Below are 21,205 nucleotides of genomic sequence, written 5' to 3' on the forward strand. Positions count from 1 at the left end.
GCTCAGCTTTTAAATATTTTTTATTCTGTAGTTTGATTATGCTGTATTTAGGCCTGGGTTTGTGTTTATACTATTTGGAATTCACCAAGCTTGAATCTGTAGGTTTATGTTTTCCCACCAAATTTGGAAAGTTTTCAGCCTTCGTTTCTGCAGATATTCATTCTACACCACACTCTTTCTCTTCCCCTTCTGAGACTCTGATGCTGTGAATGTTAGACCTTTCCATATTGTCCTCATAGGCCCCTAAGGCACCTTGCATTTTTCATCTTTTTCTTCTGTTTTTCAGATTAGATAATTTCTATGAATCTGTCTGCAAGTTCACTGTTTTTTTCCTCTGTCCTCTCCATTCTGCCATTGAGCTCATACACTGAGTTTCTTGTTTATTATTTTTTTGTTGTTGTTCTAAACTTTTCATTTGGTTCTTTTGTTTTCTATTTCTTTGGTGAGGTTTTCTGTCTTTCCATTCACTTCAAGAGTGCCCACTCTTAATTGTTTGAATATTTTTGTAACAGGTGCTTTAAAATCATTTTGAGATAATTCTAACATCTGTGTCATCTTAACATTAGCATCTGATTGTTTTTTTCAATGAAACAATATTTTTTCTGGGTATATTTTTTGTATGCCAAGTAGTTTTGTATTGTATCTTAAACATTTTGAATGCTGTATTATGAGACCCCAAAGCATGTTTAAATTTTAAGTATAGTGCTAATTTTTTAAAAAGCAGCAATTCAACCCTGTTGGGCTCAGGGTGCAAAATCTGGCCATTTTTCTTTGATTTTTTTAAATCCTAGTATCAGTTCATTTTTCAAAACGTTTTGTAATACTATCCATATCTGTCCCCTGTGCAGGTTACTGAGGAGCCATTCTGGGGCTTGGAAGGTGATGTATTCCATATTTAGTTCTGTCTATGCTGTTTGGGGTCACATCCATGCATGTCTAACTCAGGAGTAAACCCAGGAGTTTATAAATAACTTTAACAAATTGTCGTACTGACCTCAAACTTCTCTGAAACTTCACTAGTAGTTTCAAACTTCTCTGAAACTTCGCACGCTTTTCTTTCTTTCTTTTCTTTCTTTTCTTTCCTTTCTTTCCTTTCTTTTCTTTCTTTCTTTTTTTTTTTTTTTTTTTTTTTTTTTGAGACAGAGTCTCACTTTGTTGCCCAGGCCAGAGTGCAGTGGCACGATCTTTGCTCACTGCAACCTCCACCTCCTGGACTCAAGCGATTCTCATGCCTCAGCCTCTCAAGTAGCTGGGATTATAGGCGCCCGCCACCACACCCAGCTAATTTTTGTATTTTTGGGAGAGATGGGGTTTTGCCATGTTGGCCAGGCTGGTCTCAATCTCCTGACCTTCAGTGATCTGCCTTCCTCAGCCTCCAAAAGCGCTAAGATTACAGGCTGAGCCACCTTGCCCGGCCCTTGCCCCTCTTTTCTGATCCTCCAGGTAGAAAGCTGAGGTTTTATCTAGACCTCTCTGTTATAAACTTTTTGCAGTTGAAACTGTATGCTACTCCCTTATGGTCACACTAAGCAGTGAGAGGACGGAGAAACTAAAAAAGCAGCTTGAGTTTCTCTCACCCTCTTGAGATCACAGCTCCTCTGATCAGAGAGAAAGATTCTTACTCTCTCTGAGTTTTAGGTTTTGGACAACACCCATTAGTCTTGCTTCTATCCCCAGCACAGATTACTTGGGACTGGGGCATGGAAGTATAAAGAAAAGAAATCAGAGGATTTCTATTCTCTTCCAGAGCATCAGATGACTACTTTCCACTCCTTGAGCCATCATAGAACTCGAGGGTTCTCCCTTACTTCTGTCTCTGCTGATGCACACTTTCAGAATTTGGGCTATGTACATTTCTGGTTAGGGAATATGAGAAGAAAAAATGGTAAGCTCAGTGTCGATCTTGTGGTATTTTCACTTCTGTTCCTCCTCAAACAGCTTGCTCCTGTTTACCTTTCAGAGTCAAATACCTACTGTATGCATTCTACCCAAGTTTTAGACCTGCATTTAGTAGAAACAACTAGGTAGGATAGGCTAATTATATCTTTCCTAGAACCTCATGCATCTTTTTACTTAACATTTTCTATGTGTTTATATTTAAAGCATGTTTCTTGTATGCAGCATGCAGTTGATTCTTGCATTTTAAAAGAAATTAAATCTTACATTCTTTTTTTTTTTTTTTTTTTTTTTTTTGAGACGGAGTCTCGCTCTATCGCCCAGGCTGGAGTGCAGTGGTGCAATCTTGGCTCACTGCAACCTTCTCTTCCTGGGTCCTGGTTCAAGTAATTCTCCTGCCTCAACCTCCTGAGTACCTGGGATTAGAGGAACGCGCCATCATGCCCAGCTAATTTTTGTATTTTCAGTAGAGACGGGGTTTCACCATGTTGGCCAGGCTGGTCTTGAACCCCTGACCTCGTGATCTGCCCACCTCAGCCTCCCAAAGTGCCAGGATTACAGGCGTGAGCCACTGCGCCCGGCCTCTGTCTTTTAATTAGTGCCTTTAGAGCACGATTTAATATAATTATTGACATGACTGAATTAAAATCTATCATTTGCTAATTGTTTTATATTTGTTCTATCTGTTCTTTTTTTTCTCTCTTTTAAATCTTCTTTTGAATTGAGGATTTTCTGTGATTCCGTGTTATCCCCATAATTGATTTATTATTTCTACTGAAAAATTTAATGCATGTTTTCAGAGCTTACAATATATATCTATAATTAGAGTCTATTTCCAAATAATATTATGTCACTTCTCATGTAGTGTGTGGGTTTTGCAACACAAACTGCCAAACCTTCTCTCCCAACATTTGTGCTATTTTTTGTCATGTCTTACTTTTACATATGGTATTAACATAGTACCTTGATATTATTTTTCTTTTGACAGTGACTTATCTTTTAATTTTTAAAATAAGAAAAAAGTTAACTTTATATTTATTTTCATTTCTTGACATTTCTGGAGGTCATCATTTCTTTGTGTACGTCCAAGTTTTTGTCTGGTATCATATTCATTCTGCCTGAAGAACACCTGTTAACATTTCTTATGGTACAGATCTGGTGGCAATGAATTTTGTTTTGTTTATCTGAAAAAATATCTATATCTCCTGCATTATTGAAAAATATTTTTGCGGGATATAAAATTCTGGGTTGATGAGTTCCTGACCTTTCTCCGACCTACCATCAGCACTTTAAAGATGTTACTACATTATCTCTGGCTTGCATGGTTTCTGACGCAAAATTGGTTGTAATTCTTATTTGTGTTTCTCTGTATGTAAAGTGTCTTTTTTCTCTGGCTGCATTCAAATATTCGTGTATGTATATATATATTTATACACACATACTATACACATATAGTATACACTCATATATGCACATACACATACATACACACAAATACATATAGCGACTAAGGAAAAATGAAACAGGCATACTTTTTCTTTTGGTAGATCTTTATTGTGAAGGCTTGAGTTGATCTAATCAGGAGTTAAACTATGTTTAGGTGTTTTTGTTGCTATGGTTATCCACAGGCTTTGAATTCTTCCAGTATTACCTTGAGTTTAGTGTGTGGGATGGTTTGCTAAAGGAGATTTTCTTAGAGTTTGCACCACTCTCACCTTGAGGCCTTCCCTTCATTCCTGTGCCTCAGAGAGGGGTCTTTCTCCATGTTCTTATCCTTCTAGCAGTAGACTGCTATTCTTAGTGACTCAGCATTTGATATTTTGATGGTGGTAGGAGGGATTTTCTGTTGTGATTCAGCTTTAATCTTAGGTAGGCACTGTGTCTCTGAGGCTTAAGGGTGGGGTCTATTAAGGGATGTTGCCCTATCCCCAGCTGTAGGAGACCTCTATGGTCTGGACCCAGGATGTAATTCTACCCCTACTTCATGAATAGAGAGCTTTTTGTTCTCTTTCCTCCCCTCGGTTCCACTGGATCTTAACCAGTCCCTAAGGGTGACAGGATTTGCTTCTTCATCCTCAGAGGCTTAGGGCTTTTGTTCTGTAGGGGAAATAGGGGAGAAGGTCCTGGATGGGGATTCAGGTCTTTTTCTAGGGGGCAGGTTTTCATAAGATTCTTCTTGCCTTACTGTCAATTGTATGTGTGTATGAGTGTGTGCACACATTTGATGATGTCCATAGAGAAGAATATACAAGAGGGTGGAAATTCTGCTTGTGTCTATGGTTCACAGGAGTTCTGTAGTCTCTATATTCTCAGGCTAGCCAATACTCACTATACATTTTAGCTGATTTCAATACTCAGCAACTCACTATACATTTTAGCTGATTTCTTCTTAACAGCTTACATGGCATCCAATGGCATCTGTCCTACGTAAAAAGTGCTTACAACCATCTCTCCTTGAAAGTGCCTGTCTTACATCAGATTTTAGATTAAGTTGTTTGTCCCCAGATCTTAGTTTTCTGATGTGTTCAAGAGAAAATTTTAGATTATCTGGCTGTTTTTTGTTGTCGTAAGGGTGGGGCCATGCTCTTTTCAGTTTCCTACATCTTGAGGTGAATGTCTTGATTTTTAAAAAAGAATCACACTTTTAAAAACACTGAAAAATAAAGAAAAGGGACTGAGCTACCAGAACGGTGACAGCAGTGACTTTGGGTGGCTCTCACTTATGTCAGGCACAGGGTGAATTCAAGGCTCTGGGCTATTAGGGGTAGACTGCAAACCCCTGCAGCAGATGTGAGCTGCATGTGTGGGCCCCTGTGTCAGCCTGTGCTCATTTGTCTTCCTACAGTGATGTCATGTGATACACAACACTCAAGGACAATGGAGGTGGGAGCAAATGTCCCTTATTCTTCACACCCTTCACTGCTGGCATCAAGGCAGTTACTCTACCCTCGCCACAGGCTTTGGCACAGCATGTCAGGAAGTTCTCTGGGGTGGCCACACCTATATCCTCTAAGGGCTTTCAACAGGTTTCTCATCATGATAGGTATCCTTTCTTACCTCTGATTGATGCAGTGACGCTGTTTTCCTGGGACAGTGTTAAGCTGTGCCGGACAGGGGATGAATATTTCTTGGGTAAATTGACCACTCTCACTTTGCCCATGGTCCATTGCTAATCCTCTCTGCTAGTGGTAATGTATGGAAGTGAGATGCGTCAGCAACATTGAAACACATCACATTCTAGGAGTGCAATCATTACAGCAATTCAAAAGAAGTCCTGGTTGTATAATGTGTGATTCGTTGATTATGCTATAACAATCCAAATGCTAAATTTAACAAGATCAGTAAAACATATAACCAATCACATTTTCTTGCATATTCTGGGTAAGACTTGTAGTTGCAGTTATTGTAGAACAGTAATAAAGGCACTGGAAGCCAGTATTCAAGGTTGACAGGATGATGCAGTGTCACGAGCAAGGTGCCTCGACTCAGAATCGGGCTCTGGAGGAACGCCAAGAGCCTATCTCGCCAGCGTGCCCTTTTCCTCGCGGGAATTAGGAGGGAAGCACCAAGATGTGGGGTCCTCCAGGAGTCCTAGAGAGAAATCCAGAGAGTGTATAGGTTGGCCAGTCAGTGTGATGACGCACTTCCGGGACCGCCTTCGTTTTTGTCGCGTGAGGTTTTGGTTTGTGAGGATCGGTGAGGGGCGCCCACCATCTCTGCTTGCTGAAAAGCTGCAGAGGCCGCCAGGAGTCCACGGTGAGCGGGTCTGAGGAGGACGGGAAAGGGCCACGAAGGAGGCGGGCGCGGCTACTGCTGGTACTGGGGTCCTCATGCTGATCCCTGAGCTTGGCTCGGTAGCGTCGAGATGGGGAACTGGCAGAGGCCCGGAACTGTGGCCGCGACTCCCACCCCCTCGTTTCTCTGTACCCGGGGCAGCCTGTGGCCCACTCAGAGTCAGATACTGACACACATTCACATGTTAACTTCGAAGCCCACAAAAAGTTTTAACTGTCCACACTCCAGAACCTTCTAGCAACAGAACACGCCCCTCGGTCGCTCCAGCCCCCTTGTCTTTGCCCCGGATGCGGAAATCCCAACCCTACCCCTCAGCTTGTCAGTTTCCCCGTTTTCAGTTGGTCACAGAAAATCAGTTGGTGATCAGTTATTTTCGCCTGGCATAGTGTACGCCAGTCTTGAAACTTGTTACTGTTGTAGAGCAACCAAAAATTTGAGAATACTAAAATGTATTCCCTACCCGTCCCCAGGATGTCCCATTTTGGAAAATATGGAGCCCTGTGATTTGGATTGGCTCATATGAATGTTAAATGTGAAAGGACTAGTCGTATCCATCATGCACCTAATATGTGTCTAGTGTTTAACATAGTTTCTATGTACAGAATTGGAGATGTTGAAAGATTTCTTGACCTCTTAACATTGTTCATTGTATTCTTTTCATTACATTCTCGGAACTTTTACTCCACTGTCATAATTTAATTGTCAAGGTTCATAGGTTAACATTCGATGTCCCTGCCATTAGTCGACTATGTTGGGAGTGTGACTTGTTCTCCAATGTGGCTTGTTATTTATGCTTCACCTCCACATAGTTTTTCCTATAGGAAGACACTTCCATAGGGAGTGTTTTGTGTTTTGTAGGGTGGCCTCTGTTGTAGTTCTATTTCCAGATGATTTCCCTTTCACAGATTGTCAGCTGTGCACATCAGACCTTTTTGCTTAAGTCCTTTTGTTTGATGTGCTAATCCTATTAAGTATCCACTGTAAGGGACATTTATTGCCGATACGATTATAGTATCATGATTTTAGAGAATTAGACACCACAACTACAAGGGTTACCTATTTACTCAGTATGAATCACTGCTTTTGTTACCCTTCCTTGGACAGAAACCATCCATGAATTTAGCAGCATTACTTGTGTAGGTTTACATTGTGTTTTCTTTTAAAGTACTTCTCTTTACACTCATAAATATTTCTCCTTACTGGACTCCCTGTTAACTTCCAAGATGCCTGTTAACTTCCAAGATGCCGTTTCTAGCGTCTCCTGACAGCTGTTTGACACCTTCAGCTTCCTCTACCTTCCTGAATGGCTTTCTGGATTCACTAAGAAGAGTCATTGGAGGGAGGGGCAATGCACTGGCTTTATAGTCTTTTGTCCCATGCTGTTGCAGTATCCTAAGACTTAAGGCAAAATGCAGATACGGAGTTGGAATGGAAGTTGTTTTTAAGGTCTATGAGTACATGCACTTTTATGTGTTTATATGCTTTTTGAATATCTCTGATCCACCTGTTGGCAGCTCTTTGTATTTCAGGTGTTGCCTTTAATGCATAAATATTGATGATTCACTCTTGAAAGGCAAAAGACTTACTTCCTAATGATGAACTAATTAAATGACCCAGAATGAGAGTTGGAACTAGTTTAGAAATGAAATTGTTTTGTTTCCTTATACTATAACATTTGGAACTTGGAGTATTTGGGACATATTATGAAGTTGATGGATTCTTTTAATATGGTAGTGTTTTCTTTCTCATTACCCACTCCCAACACATTTATAAAACTGAATATCTTGTATTTAGGGGAAAAATAGTAGTAGGGAGACATCAGAATATTCCTAATAACTATTTTCAAAGTCTGTTAAACTTTTATTACTTCAGTCGTAGAAACTGTCTTGTTCTAATATTAAGTAGCATGGGAGGAAAAACATGCTGAGGTCTTACAGTGTTTAATGGATTTCTTTTATATAACTCGTTCTTATCTGTACTGTATGGATTTCAGGGATCTTAACTGTTCAGAATTCCGACTTTCTTTTCCACCTATAACACTCTATCCACCGTCTACCTTAGTTTCCTTTTCTGTTTTCTTTCCTGTGATATCTTCTCTGGATTAGCTGAAATTATAGTTTTCTCAGTCCACTTTTTAAGGACTCATTCCTTGAATGTTTCTACCTCCTTTTTGCATTTCTCTGTATGCCTGCTATCTCGCCTTTGTGAGACTGATGATAAACAATAACTAATGAACAGTTATTTATATAGCCTTCAAAACAGGATGGGTCAGAGGTTGTATGTAGGACTTATGGTCAATAAAGTTATCGCCATTAATGTTTTTTTCTTCACCTTCAGCACCTGAGACTTTTACCTTTACCCAAGAAAGGAATAAAAAAGGTCAGATGATGACAGCTGTGTCCTTAACAACCAGGTCCCAGGTGAGCTGCTGCTTTTTTCTGTCTCTGTACGTATCCCTGTGTGTATATACATATATGTTTATTAGATACATACATAGAAATATCTATATATACACGTTTACATAAATATATAACATACTTTTATATATGCATATATATACACACACACACATTTCTCATTGAGGTTTAACTTATATAACACAAGTCTTAACAGTATAGCTCGCTTTTTAGAACTATGTACACTTGTATGACCTCACTCATAGAAACACATAGAACATTATTAGCACCCCAAAAGTCCCTTTCGTACTGCCTCCCAAGCAATCCACTGCTCATCCCAAAGTTAACCACTATTCTGACCTCTGTCACCATGGGAAAGTTTTGTTTGTTCTTGAACTTCATATAAGTGGAATCATTAAACATGCATTGTTTTGTATCTGCCTTCTTTTGTTCAACATTATGTCTGTGAACTTCACTGACTTTGCACACAGCGGTGATTTGTTCTTTTTCACTACTAAGTAGTTTTTCATTTTGTGATAATAGCACATTTTATTCATTCTGTTGTGGATGGACTTTTGGTTTTTCCCATTTTGGGCTACCATGAATAAGAATGCAGTGAACATTCTTGTCTTTTTGTGGACATAGATGCTCATTTCTCTTGGGTATGTCTCTTTGAGTAAAATTGCTAGCTCATAGAGTATACATTTGGTTAGTTTTAGTAGATGCTGCCCAACAATTTTCTGAAATGATTCTTCCAATTTGTATTTCTATCAGCAGTGTACAGTTGCTCCACATCCTTACCAATACTTGTTGTCACTCGTTTGTAGTATCTCATTGGGGTTTTAAAAATTTCCTCATCTCTAGTAAGCAGTGATGCTGAGCACCATTTCATAGGTTTATTGACATATCCTCTTATGTGAACTCCCTGTTCAGATATTTTTTCATATTTTTTATTACACTGTACCCTTTTTCCTCCTAAGTTGTATTGTTTCTTATTTATTATAAGTCCTTTGTCAGATATATGTGTTACTTCTCCCAGTCAGTGGCTTGCATTTTCACTCTCCTAATGGTATCTTTTGATAAACAGATTTTACTTTTAATGAAGTCCAGTATATCAGTTTGTTTTGTATAAGAAATCTTTTCTTACTCAGACATCATGAAGATGTTCTCCTGTGTTTTCTTCTAGAAGATTTATTGTTTTACCTTTATACTTAGGTGTGTGATTCATCTCAAATTAAAGGTGTGAGGCATGGGTCAAAAGTTCTTTTTCCCTCCATACACATATCCAGTTGATTCCTATCTTTTATCCACTGAATTGCTCTAGTTACTTTGTCATACATTTGGTGAACATATACGTCTGTGTCTGTTTTTAAAATCCCTTAGATTTTAGGTTCTCTTAATCTCATACTCCAAGTTAAGACCATTTCCACTAAAGCTCTATTTCTGAAATACAGAGCTTGACTCCAGGGCTTAAAAACTTGAAATAGCCACCTTTTTAGGCCTATCTTGAGACTTATGCACCACCGTAGCCTTTCTCAAGTAAGCAGTATTTTCCTGTGCCTCTCTAACCTCACTACCTCTGCATGAAGACAGGCTGCGGGTGGGAGTTCATTGACTGATCGGAGAGCTTTGTGCTTGGGGTAGTGGGCAAGGAGACAGGCAAGAAAGAAGGATTAGAATGAAAGTAGAATTGGGAAATGGAGTAATATGAGTAACTGAAATAATCACTGGGATATACACAAATTAGGGAGGGGCTTAGAGCTAAGCTGACAGCTATGTTCAGGGGTCAGTTCTCCTTCCACATGCGCACTTCTATGCTCGGGCCCAAGCCCAGATCCTATGCAGCAGGTTCAGTGTCTGTGTGGAGGTCACATGTTTAGAAGCTCATAGTGGAGGTGTACTTGGTTCTTACTGGGAAAGTATCCTGAACTCTGACTGGCTACCTTTAATTCTGCATCTTCTTCCTCCACACCTAAATTTTACACAAAAAAACTCTAGGCATGTGAAGGACCCAATACTGAATACGTATCATTATAGGTGCCCTTCTCAGGTGTCTCATTGACAGATTTGACCATCACCAAAGTACTGAGGTCTGGGAAAGTAGGAACTTGTCATTTCAGGAATCAGTGGCTTTTGAGGACGTGGCTGTGTACTTCACTACGAAGGAATGGGCCATCATGGTGCCTGCCGAGAGGGCCTTGTACAGGGATGTGATGCTGGAGAACTATGAGGCTGTGGCCTTTGTAGGTAAGGCCTCTCTGCTGTTGGTTTCTGCCTGGGCCCTCAGGTTGAAGGGCTCTTTTATAATTATTAGCTGACCCCAAATAGTGATGTCAGAGGTTGCCAGGTATAGAAAGCCCTGGTGTCTATTGACCTGCAAAGGGCTTTCCTTCTTTTTCTGTTGTAAAAGCTGCCCTTCTTCCCTACCTGCCTCAGAGGTGATTCTGAGTACAATAGGTCTTGAGCTATATCGTGATACCCTTAGCCTAGTATTGAACCTCCAATTTATCTTGAGAGAACCCAGCCACTTTGTCTCCCTCTGGGAGTTACTCCTAGGAGCCATTTGTCTTTTTCCCATAGTGGCAGATTTTCATCCTCTGACAAAGAAGGTAAAAAATTTTGTTGCCCTTTAAATAGAAATCTGCCTTCCAGGGTATTTCAGGCTTCCTTGGAAGAACCATCCTGACTCTTCTTCCCAGGATCCCTCCCAGTACCTCTTTAGGGTACCTCTTCTATAGCTCACCCAGGAATTACCCTCCTCACCTCCCTTGCTTGTTCTTGCAGCCGTGGGCTTGACTTTGACCCCTATGACTGTGCTCATTATTCTGTTATGTTTTCTTCTTTTCAAGCAGTGCCGCCCACTTCCAAACCAGCTTTGGTCTCTCATCTGGAGCAAGGGAAAGAGTCCTGTTTCATTCGGCCACAGGGAGTCCTAAGCAGGAGTGACTGGAGAGCAGGCCTGATAGGTGAGTTAAGCAAGAGAGATCTTCTCCAGCTTTGTCTCTTCCTTTGCCTTCATTTCATCAAAATGAAAGGTGTGTGTTCTCTGTGCCCAACATCATGGAGTACACTGGGATCCTCGATCACATTCTTTCTGACTGGTGTGTTATTCATAGCTTCCCATTCCTTTAAAGTGTAGTGCACAACACTCTGCTTCTGTATTTCACACACGGGGACGCTTTTATCTCTTGGGGATATGTGGAACAGTTTTTCTAAATACTTTACAGGTTATTTGTGATCACTTTTTTCCAGTTTCTCCAGTTTTACAAAACTGATAAACTTGGTGCAGTATTATCTTGTCCACTGACCAATAGAACAAGTAGAAAAATTTTTGTTTTTCATGAAAACTAATATATTAAAAATTTTAAATAATTTTATACTGAAATATTTTAAGGTAGCTTACAGTTGTTATGATTTTCCTCCCCTCTAGGATACTTGGAACTAAGAAGATATACTTACTTAGCTAAAGCAGTGTTACGTACAATAGTATCAAAGATTTTTCAAAATCGTCAATGCTGGGAAGACAGGAGAAAGGCTTAATTCCTGATATTTAAATACCAGTTTTCCAAGTAAGGGGTTGATGTAAGAGCTACCTTAAACGATGTCAAACACACATTTTCTTTTTCTGTAGACTGGTAGATTTAATGTTTTTCATTCATTAAAATAACTCATTTTGATGTACAAAGCAGGCTCTCATGTCCTTTTTTAAACAGCTTTGTGGAGATATAATTCACAAATCATACAATTCACCCATTTAAAGTATACAATTAAGTGGTATTTAGAATATTCACAGAGTTGTGCAGGCATGCCACAGTCTACTTTTAGATCTTTAGAAACCTCTGTCTGTTAGGAATTATTCACCATACCCAACCCCAACTCTTGGTTTTATGCAACTACCTATCTACTTTTTGTTTCCATAAATTTTCTCATTAGGGATAGTTGGTATTAATGCAGTCATACAACATGTGGCCTTTTGCCACTGGCTTTCACTTAACATAATGTTTTCAAGGTTAATCCATTTTGTAACATGCATCAGTATAGTAGTATACAAGTTATAATGCAGATGTGTTTTCTCATGGGCACATACTCTGGATAGGTACTTGTTGGGTCTTAATGGTAACTCTTTGTATAACATTTCGAGGAATGCCAAAACTTTTTCTGAAGTGGCTATACCAATTTACATTTCCTCCAGCAATGTATAAGGGTTCCTAATTCTTCACGTCCTCACCAACACTTAATATTGTCTACCTTTTTGGCTGTGGGCATCCTGGTGATGTGAAGTGCTGTCTCATTGAAGTTTTTATTTGCATTTCTCCAGTGACTAATGACATTGAGAGTCTTTCAGTGTGCTTATTGGCCATTTATGTATCCTCTTTGGAGAAATGTCTTTTCAAACTGTGCACATTTTAAAATTGGTTACTTTTCCTTTTATTTTTGTGTTTTAAGAGTTTTGTGGCTCACGCCTGTAATCCCAGCACTTTGGGAGGCCGAGGCGGGCGGATCACGAGGTCAGGAGATCGAGACCATCCTGGCTAACACGGTGAAACCCCGTCTCTACTAAAAATACAAAAAATTAGCCGGGCGTGGTGGCGGCGCCTGTGGTCCCAGCTACTGGGAGGCTGAGGCAGGAGAATGGCCTGAACCCGGGAGGCGGAGCTTGCAGTGAGCCGAGATCGCGCCACCGCACTCCAGCCTGGGCAACAAAGCGAGACTCCATCTCAAAAAAAAAAAAAAAAAAAAAAAAGAGTTTTGACATCTAGATACTAAAGCCGTGTCAGATACATGGTTTACAAATATTTCATCCCATCTTGTGAATTGTCTTTTCACTTTCCTAATACTGTCCTTTGAAGCACAACAGTTTTGAATTTTGGTGAATTTCTTTGTATTTTCTATATACAAAATTATGTCATCTGCAAATAGAGTTTTACAAACTCTTCCTTTCTAATCTGAATGCCTTTTACTTTTTTTCTTGCCTAATTACTCTGGCTAGAACCTTTAGCACAATGTTGGATACAAGTTGCAAGAGTGGACGTTCTTGTCTTATTCTTGATCTTATGGGGAAAGCATTCAATCTTTTACCAGTAAGTATGATGTTAGCTATGATTTTCTTATAAATGCTCTTTATCAAGTTATCAAGTTGCTAATTTGTTGAGTTTTTGTCGTGGAAGGGTGTTAAAGTTTGTGAAATGATATTCTGTGACGGATAAATTTGGTTCTTTCCTGTATTCTATTAATGTGGTATACATTACATTGATTGATTTTGGTGTGTTGAACCCCACCCTCCATTCCTTGGATAAATCATAGTCAGTGATGTACAATCCTTATACTGCTGGATTTCATTGGCTAGTCTTTGGCAAAGACTTAGTGACTTTATGATTCATGAGTGGTTATTTTGGGTGGTGGGTTAGATATGCATTCTGCAAATCCAGTACTGTGTTCTCTAACTGTAGTGTGTATATTATCTTTCCCAAGGAAGTTACAGGCTTTCTGACAGCAGGAATAATATAATACTTTTCTCATTTATGCCATAACACTTTATGCAGAGTTATTTGATATTTTTTGTTGTTTTCCACTTAATTAAGAGATTCTCTCCTAACTTTATGCCTCCCAATTATGTCTCCATTCTTTCCCTACTGTATCTGAGTCCTCTGTTTCGTGTTCCCATCCTTATTTGTTGTTGGTATTTTTACACTACCACTCATTCCCATAGCCCATGACCTTCCCTTTTTGATTTCTCCTATCTTCTTAGCTATCTTCTCATCTTGAACTCTCTTTGGACTTCTAAACTCTGATAAAGCTTTCTCTTCCCTCTCGGGATTCAGGACTTTTCCTTTTCTCACTTTATTCCCTAAATGCTCTAAAGTCATTTCAGGTGTGATGGCTTATATCTGTAACCCCTGCTACTTGGAAGGCTGTGGCGGGAGGATTGCTTGAAAGTAGGAGTTTGAGACCAGCATGGGCAACATAGTAAGACCCCCATCTCTGAAAACATACCATTAGCCAGGTGTGGTATTACATGCCTGTAGTTCCAGCTGCTCAAGAGGCTAAGGCAGGAGGATTGCTTGAGCCCAGGAGTTCAAGGCTTCAGTGGGCTATGATCACCCTACTGTACTTAGTTCTGGGTGACAGAGTGAGACCTTTTGTCTTTAAAGAAAAGCATTTTATAAGGACACAAAAGCTGTGTAATAATAGGACATACTAATCTTACTTGCTGATTAGTTCAGGCAAACTATGACCCATAGGCCAAAATCTGGCCTACCACTGGTCTTTTTGTAGATGACCTGTGAAATAAGAATGGTTGAATTTTTAGTGGCTGAAAGAAATCAATAGAAGAATATTTTGTAACACATGAAGATTATTTGAAATTCAAATTTCAGTGTCTGTAAATGAAGTTTTATTGAAATACAGTTATGTTCATTCATTATGTTTTGTCTATGTCTGCATTCACATTACATGATAGGGTTGAGTACTTGCAACAGATAATTGTATGGCCTGAAGAGCCTAAAACATTTACTATCTAGTCATTTACAAGAAATGTTTGCTAACTTCTGGTATACTTCCCTCTAGCATTGCTGAGAGGTGGGTATTTGTATTTCTTCTTCTCTAATCAGGTGGAAAAACCTCGGCTGAGAATGAGCATCTGACGTCAAAACAAATACTTTCTGATAAACACAAATCTTGTGGCATGGTATCAGGTGAATATCTGAGAGGGGGACCTGGTATTCAAGATAATTTACAGATCAAAGGGCAAGTTAGTGAGACATAAAAGAGATTTCACAAGGGATGAAATGAATAAAAACGAGAAAGGTTCTGTGAAGGAGATAATCAGTAATGAGAAACTTCATGTAGAAAATACAAACCATCTACAAAAGAAATCAGAAAGAAATACTAGTGTTAGTTCTCAGCATGAAACACATCTGCAAGGACCAGGTATACAGATTTTCTATAAATCTGATGTATGGGACAAACATTGCAGTCACAGTTCAGACTTTTTTCAGTGTCAGAAAAACTACACTAGAGCTCCCCCAAATGCCGTCTTCACTTCTCTCCTCCTTTCTGTGATCTTTCCTGGACTTACATAGGCCCTTTGCCCTTTGTAAATTTCATACTGCCTTTTAATTTCAGTCTTACTTGCACCCTCCTCCATTTTGCATTTTTACCTTTCTGTAGATGGCCACAGCATGCTTGCTGCTCAATTTTATACCCTGTGGTGGACATAGGTTTCTGTTTTTGTCTGTTGTAGCAAGGGCAAGAAGCAATGATTAGGTGAGAAAAGGTCAGGAAATATGAATATATTTCCACTGTAAATGAATATATAGCATGATCATTTGAGTACATTATAAGAATGGCAGAAGTGAGTGAGTTCACTCAACTCAGGAAGAGAAGGATTCAAATAGAAACTGAAGATATTGCTGCCAGAAATGGACTTTTTAGAGAGGTGTTTATGCCTTGACCTCATAGGAGGCCGTAACATAGTAGTAAATGGGAACCGGTCCTCAGTTTTACTTTTTCAGGGTTGATTTCATCTGGGGTGCAACATTCAATGAATACTAGCCACTGGGTTCATTTGACATTTCACAGGAGACTGAATTGTTAAACAAAAAGTCAGTTTGTGGCTGGGCATGGTGGCTCAGACCTGTAATCCCAGCACTTTGGGAGGCTGAGGCAGGAGGATCACTGGAGGCCAGGAGTTCAAGACCAGCTTGGGCAACATAGCAAGACCTCCATCTCTACAAAAAATAAAAAAATGAGATGGGTGTGGTGGTGCACACCTGTAGTCCTAGCTACTCAGGAGGCTGAGGCAGGAGGACCACTTGAGCCCAGGAGTTTGAGGCTGCACTGAGTCATCATCATGCCATTGCTCTCCAGCTTGGGTGACAGAGCAAGACCCTGTCTCCAAAAAGTCAGTTTGTTATTTTCTATATGGGGACATCTTCTCTAGGTCCAAAAGAATAATTTACTGTCTACTTTTCATGTGTCTGTCTTTTCTTCCTTCCATAACTGGGTCAAGCAGTGTTATTTATGAAAAAGGTATATAAGCTTTTGTAGGTTGACTGCTTCTAGATGACATTTTCAGGAACAGAGTGATGAATTACCTCCCTTTCCCTTGTCTCCCCTTTGCAAATGTTACCCTTTGTTGTAGGCAAAGGTTGTGCTTTGCAAAGGTTATCCTTTGTTATAGTCAGAGGTTACCCTTTGTTATAGTCAAAGGCAATGCTTGGCCAGAAGCTACAGTTTAGAAAAATGTAAGCGAGCTAGATGTTGGTGACTTTGAGCCAGAATAATCACAACCTACTTAGAGACCATTTTATCCAAGGTTAGAAAGTATGAACTCAGAACAAGGTCTTGTAGCTGAAAGCAGCATTGTCACGTAGAGAAATGGTCTAGAGGAGACATACTGTGAGCTGAGAAAAGAAAGAACCTCAGTTAATGGAGTCCACAGATTTATTCAAACAGCAAAGAGGTTTGGGAACCCCAGGATGAGGAGTATCAATCCAGAGAGCAAGAAGAAACATCCCTGGAGGTCCAGGCTGTGGTATTTATGGCCTGAGTGCATTATTGGTAACTACATTGCATATGATGGGTGATGGGTAATGCATCCATGGACTGTTTCTAGATATCTGACAAAAAGGGAACTTGTCCTTGAGATCCGTTCATAAGATTGAGAGGTTACCAGGCCAAGAAGAAGATAAAGGAGACTGAGTACTCACATGAAACAGTCTCCCCCACCTGTATATTAAGCTCAGACCAACTGGATTATGTTAATCTCATTTATTTGTAATTACCAGCCTGCATGGAACTCCTTGTGTCTGGGGCATATTGGGCCATCCAGACATAGTAGGGAGCTGAAAATATTTAGCGTGATGTTGAGGGTTACTCTAAGAATTAATGTTGAAGAGGTGAACAACATTTAAATTACTAAGAAGCTGGTATGCCATGCTAATGAGATTGACTTTATTCTTGCCAGGGGAAGCTGATCAGGAGTTTAAAGCAGGGCTATATGTATAGTCGATCTGCTTTCTAGCAAGGTCATTGACAGCATGGGAAGAATTAAGGGTTGGTGAAATAGGAGCCAGGCAAAATAGACAAGCAGTTCCAAAATGGGAGTCTGTGGACTAGGGGAAGTCCGTGATAAAATTTCCACTAATTTGAAGTTAGAAAATGAAGGAAATGTGGTAGAAATCTATGTATATATGAGGTTTATATGTGTACATAAGATGACCCACAGTTCTTGGAAACTTACGCATTGTTATTCTTTCTCTTTTTGGCATAAAAATTATCTTTTTTGAAGTAATCATGAGCCTTGTATGCTTTTGTTACAGTTATGCATTTGTTTTTGATGTCCTTTATTGGAAAGTAAGAAGATGACCATGCGATATTTCTGTTCCTTCTGTCCGCCATTCATGTTTTAAAAACTGTTTTGTGAAATAGAAAAGATAGCTAACCAGTCTTGTATTAGTCAGGGTTCTCCAGAGGGACAGAACTAATAGGATATATATATATATGTGTGTGTGTGTGTGTGTGTGTGTGTATATATATAGACACACATGGAAGGGAGTTTATTAGGGAGAATTGGCTCACACAATCACAAAGCGAAGTCTCACAGTAGGTAGTCTGCCAGCTAGGGAAGAAAGAAGCCAGTAGTGGCTTAGTCTGAGTCTGAAAACCTCAAAAGCGGGGAAATTGACAGTGCAGCCCAAAGGCCCAAGAGCCCCCAGCAAACCACTGGTGTAAATCCAAGAGTCTAAAGGCCAAAGAACCTAGAGTCTGATGTTCTAGGGCAGGAGGAACAGAGGGAAGCATCCAGCACAGGAGAAAGATGAAAGCCAGAAGACCCAGCAAGCAAGGATCCTACATTCTCCCCCCTGGTATGTTTTAGTTGTGCTGGTAGCCAGTTGGATGGTGCTCACCCACATTGAGGCTGGGTCTTCCTCTCCTAGTCCACTGACTCAAATGTCAGACTCCTCTGGCAACACCCTCACAGACACACCCAGAAACAGTACTTGACCAGCTATGTAGGCATCCTTCAATCCAATAAAGTTGACACCTAATATTAACTATCATAAGTCTGCTAAGCTTTTCTGGATCATCTTTGGAAAATTGAGTAGAGGTTAAACCAGAACTTTCCATACTGCCTCTGGTTAAGGATTAGTCTCCCACTCCCCCAACCAATCTTTCAGAGACAAATAAATGCTTCTGTTGCACATGACTAACACATAGTTCATGCTTCATGTGACCCATTGATGGGTTCCAAACTGGTATAAACCTTGTGTGAAATGAGTTCGCTGATCGTATGCTTGGATGTCCTGGCAATGTAAAATGCTATATAAATTTTTAACCGTTTATTCTCAATTTCTGGACTTAGAGGCCAGTGAGAAAGAGTCCACAGACGGACACTAGCCCACAAACCACCCTTTGAATTGTAGGGCATTAGACTGTCTTTATGGATCAAATCAGGAGTCTGTCAGGTTAGTGGGTTGAACAATTGAAGAGAATTTGTTGGCCCTACAGTCAGAGTACCTTGGGGCAAAAGGCACTGCTTTTCCTGGGATCTTGGGAGCTAAAGGGAACTCCATTAAGCCCTGGAGAGATAAGTAGTGTGACTGGACAAGAACTTGGGAGTGTAAAATTCTCAGAGGAATGACTGGAACCACCAAGAACCCTTCTTAAATAACATATTTGCTTTTTTGATTGTTTTGATACTGAGTCTTGCTTTGTGGCCTAGGCTGGAGTACAGTGGCACAATCTCCGCTCACTGCAACCTCTGCCTTCTGGGTTCAAGCGATTCTCCTGCTTCAGCCTCCCAGGTAGCTGGAATTACAGGCACCCACCACCACGCCCCGCCAATTGTATTTTTAGTAGAGATAGGGTTTCACCATGTTGGCCAGGCTGGTCTTGAACTCCTGACCTCAGGTGATCCACCCACCTTGACCTCCCAAAGTGTAGGGATTACAGGCATGAGCCACCGCACCCAGGCTTAAATAAGGGTTTTTATCATGTAATTGTGTTTTATGTGAACTATAATTTGTATTTCCCAGGTTGTTGTTCTGTAGTAAAGATAGGCTCTTAAATGAACCTGGAACATGTGTAGGGGCTGCTGTGAAGAAAGTCTACAGAGTGAATTAAGGTAAAGTTGGCTAGGAGTCAAGCTTAGAAATCTCCAGTTTGGTACCCCTGCTCCCCGCTGGAGTGTCCAGTTTGGTTTCATGGCTGAAATCTCTATGTCCAGTTGTGATAGCATCAGTAACTCTGCCTGCTGCTGGCAACCTTGAGTATCCTTAATGGGGTGCAGTGCACAATAGGCAAATGGTGGTGGGAGGCAGGTTGTAGAGAATGTTCAGAGTAAATTGCTGGCATGGCCTGCCATTTGCTACTGAGACCCAGATGTTTTCACTCCTCCCTTATGTGAGTAGTGGGCCTGTTATAAGGAACAGGGCTGTCCAGAAAGTCCCCAATAATAGAAATAACACATAGTTACACTACCATTTATTACATTCTTACCATGAACCAGGTCCTGTGATACAGACTTTATATGCTTCATCTCAGTCCTACAATAAGTGTGAGGTAAGGGGTTATTACTGTCATCATTTTACAGATGCATAGTGGGTATGAGTGGTCAGAATTCAAACCCAGAGAGCGATGCCGTGATTCACATGCTATTGTGATTGCACCACCTTTCTCATTCAGGTACCCCTATTGATGCTTTGTAACCTAAGCTAGGCTCTTTGAGGTCAGGGATCCCAAGCTTCTCATTCCTACTTGTGTCCCTGCACTGCTGAAAGATATCCCAAGATCCTGCTCCCACACATGTATGGGCTGTAGCCAGTTACAGTTTCTATCTTCCCATGCTCAAGATTGGGAGTGGCTGAAGATCTTGCTCCTGAGCCTCTCTGGTGAGAGGTCAGAAACTGAAAGAAAAAATGGGGGTGAGAGAGAGAGGGCTTGGGAAGAACAACTGCAGCCTTGATCACAGCTCGGGGTGGGGAAGAGGGTTAGCGTCCAGCCATGTTTGTTGGGAATGGGTGGTACCTAAATGAATATATGTGTGAGGATCACATTGTATATGTAGCAGAGTCAACTGTTGAGATACACAGGTGTGCGAAGAAGGTGGTAACCGCTTGGACTTCCTAAAACTTGAATTAGTTTTAAGCAATACAGTTGGATCTCAGTTTCATTTGATTATGACACTGGTATTTTGTAGGCTGAGACCACATAATTCATAGTGTGTTCATGTATTATGAATCTTATAGGACAGTGAAAAATTTATCACAGTATTGTACCAATAAATTATAACTAAGCAAGATTTAAAGAAAAATATACTCCATACCTCCAATTCTGATACTCCAGTAGATCCCCATTTTTATTTCTCTGTGTCCATTGCTAACCCTTGTCCATATGTATACATAATTTAATCGTAACAGATAAAATGTTACGTGTCTTTTTCTTTTCATTACTATTAAGTACCCTCCCTTTCCCCCAATTCTGTATACCCTATAATTCCTGTTTGTGATAACCCTTCTTGATTACCCGTGTGAGTACGTTTCTTTATTCCCTTCTCCAAACTGTGAATTGCTTTTAGGGTAGATACTGTGTCCTTATTTTTTTTTTTTTTTAAGACAGAGTCTCGCTCTTTTGCCCAGGCTGGAGTTGGAGTGCAGTGGCAAGATCTTGGCTCACTGCTGCCTCGACCTCCCAGGCTCAAGCACTCATCCCACTTCAGCCTCTCCAGTAGCTGGGACTACAGGCATGCACCACCACACTTGATTTAATTTTTGTATTTTTTGCAGAGATGAGATTTTGCGTTGTTGCCCAGGCTGATCTTGAACTCCTGAGCTCAAGCAATCCATCCATCTCGCCTTCCAAGGTACTGAGATTGCAGGCATGAGCCACTGTGCCCGGGTGAGACTGTGTCTTAATCACATTCCCCGCCCCGATATCCATCCAGTTGGTGTTAGTTCATTTTTATTAAAATGCATTGATGGGCATTAGGACATTTCTATCTGTGAGCTATTGCAAATAGTGGTGTTGTCAACAATGTCATGAATATAGTGTTTTTTTCCCTTTCTTTTGAATGATTTGCTTGAAATAAATTCCCAAGAATGAGATTAACCAAATCC

At 40.3% G+C, this 21,205-nt stretch overlaps 1 protein-coding gene across 2 annotated transcripts; it reads left to right on the plus strand.

The window, feature by feature from the left end:
* The first annotated feature begins 5,538 nt into the window (after positions 1–5,538).
* Positions 5,539–11,772, plus strand: KRBOX1 (KRAB box domain containing 1). 2 transcript variants are annotated; one of them, XM_015131215.3, is made up of 5 exons: positions 5,539–5,652; positions 8,029–8,111; positions 10,208–10,334; positions 10,937–11,053; positions 11,518–11,772. In XM_015131215.3, the coding sequence occupies exons 2-5, from the start codon at positions 8,076–8,078 to the stop codon at positions 11,625–11,627; spliced, it is 390 nt and encodes a 129-aa protein (XP_014986701.1). In that variant the 5' UTR covers positions 5,539–5,652; positions 8,029–8,075; the 3' UTR covers positions 11,628–11,772. The 2 variants fall into 2 exon arrangements, with proteins under 2 accessions (XP_014986701.1, XP_001108465.2); XM_001108465.5 differs by having other exon boundaries at positions 10,940–11,053.
* The last annotated feature ends 9,433 nt before the right edge of the window (positions 11,773–21,205 follow it).

Source organism: Macaca mulatta, chromosome 2 (genome assembly GCF_049350105.2).
Source record: "Macaca mulatta isolate MMU2019108-1 chromosome 2, T2T-MMU8v2.0, whole genome shotgun sequence".
Classification (NCBI taxonomy): Eukaryota; Metazoa; Chordata; class Mammalia; order Primates; family Cercopithecidae; genus Macaca; species Macaca mulatta.

Coding starts and splice junctions, on each gene's coding strand:
- KRBOX1 (XM_015131215.3), top strand. CDS start 8,076: ATGATGACAGCTGTGTCCTTAACAACCAGGTCCCAG. Junction 8,112..10,207: donor CCTTAACAACCAGGTCCCAG/GTGAGCTGCTGC, acceptor TTGTCATTTCAG/GAATCAGTGGCTTTTGAGGA. Junction 11,054..11,517: donor CTGGAGAGCAGGCCTGATAG/GTGAGTTAAGCA, acceptor CCTCCCCTCTAG/GATACTTGGAACTAAGAAGA.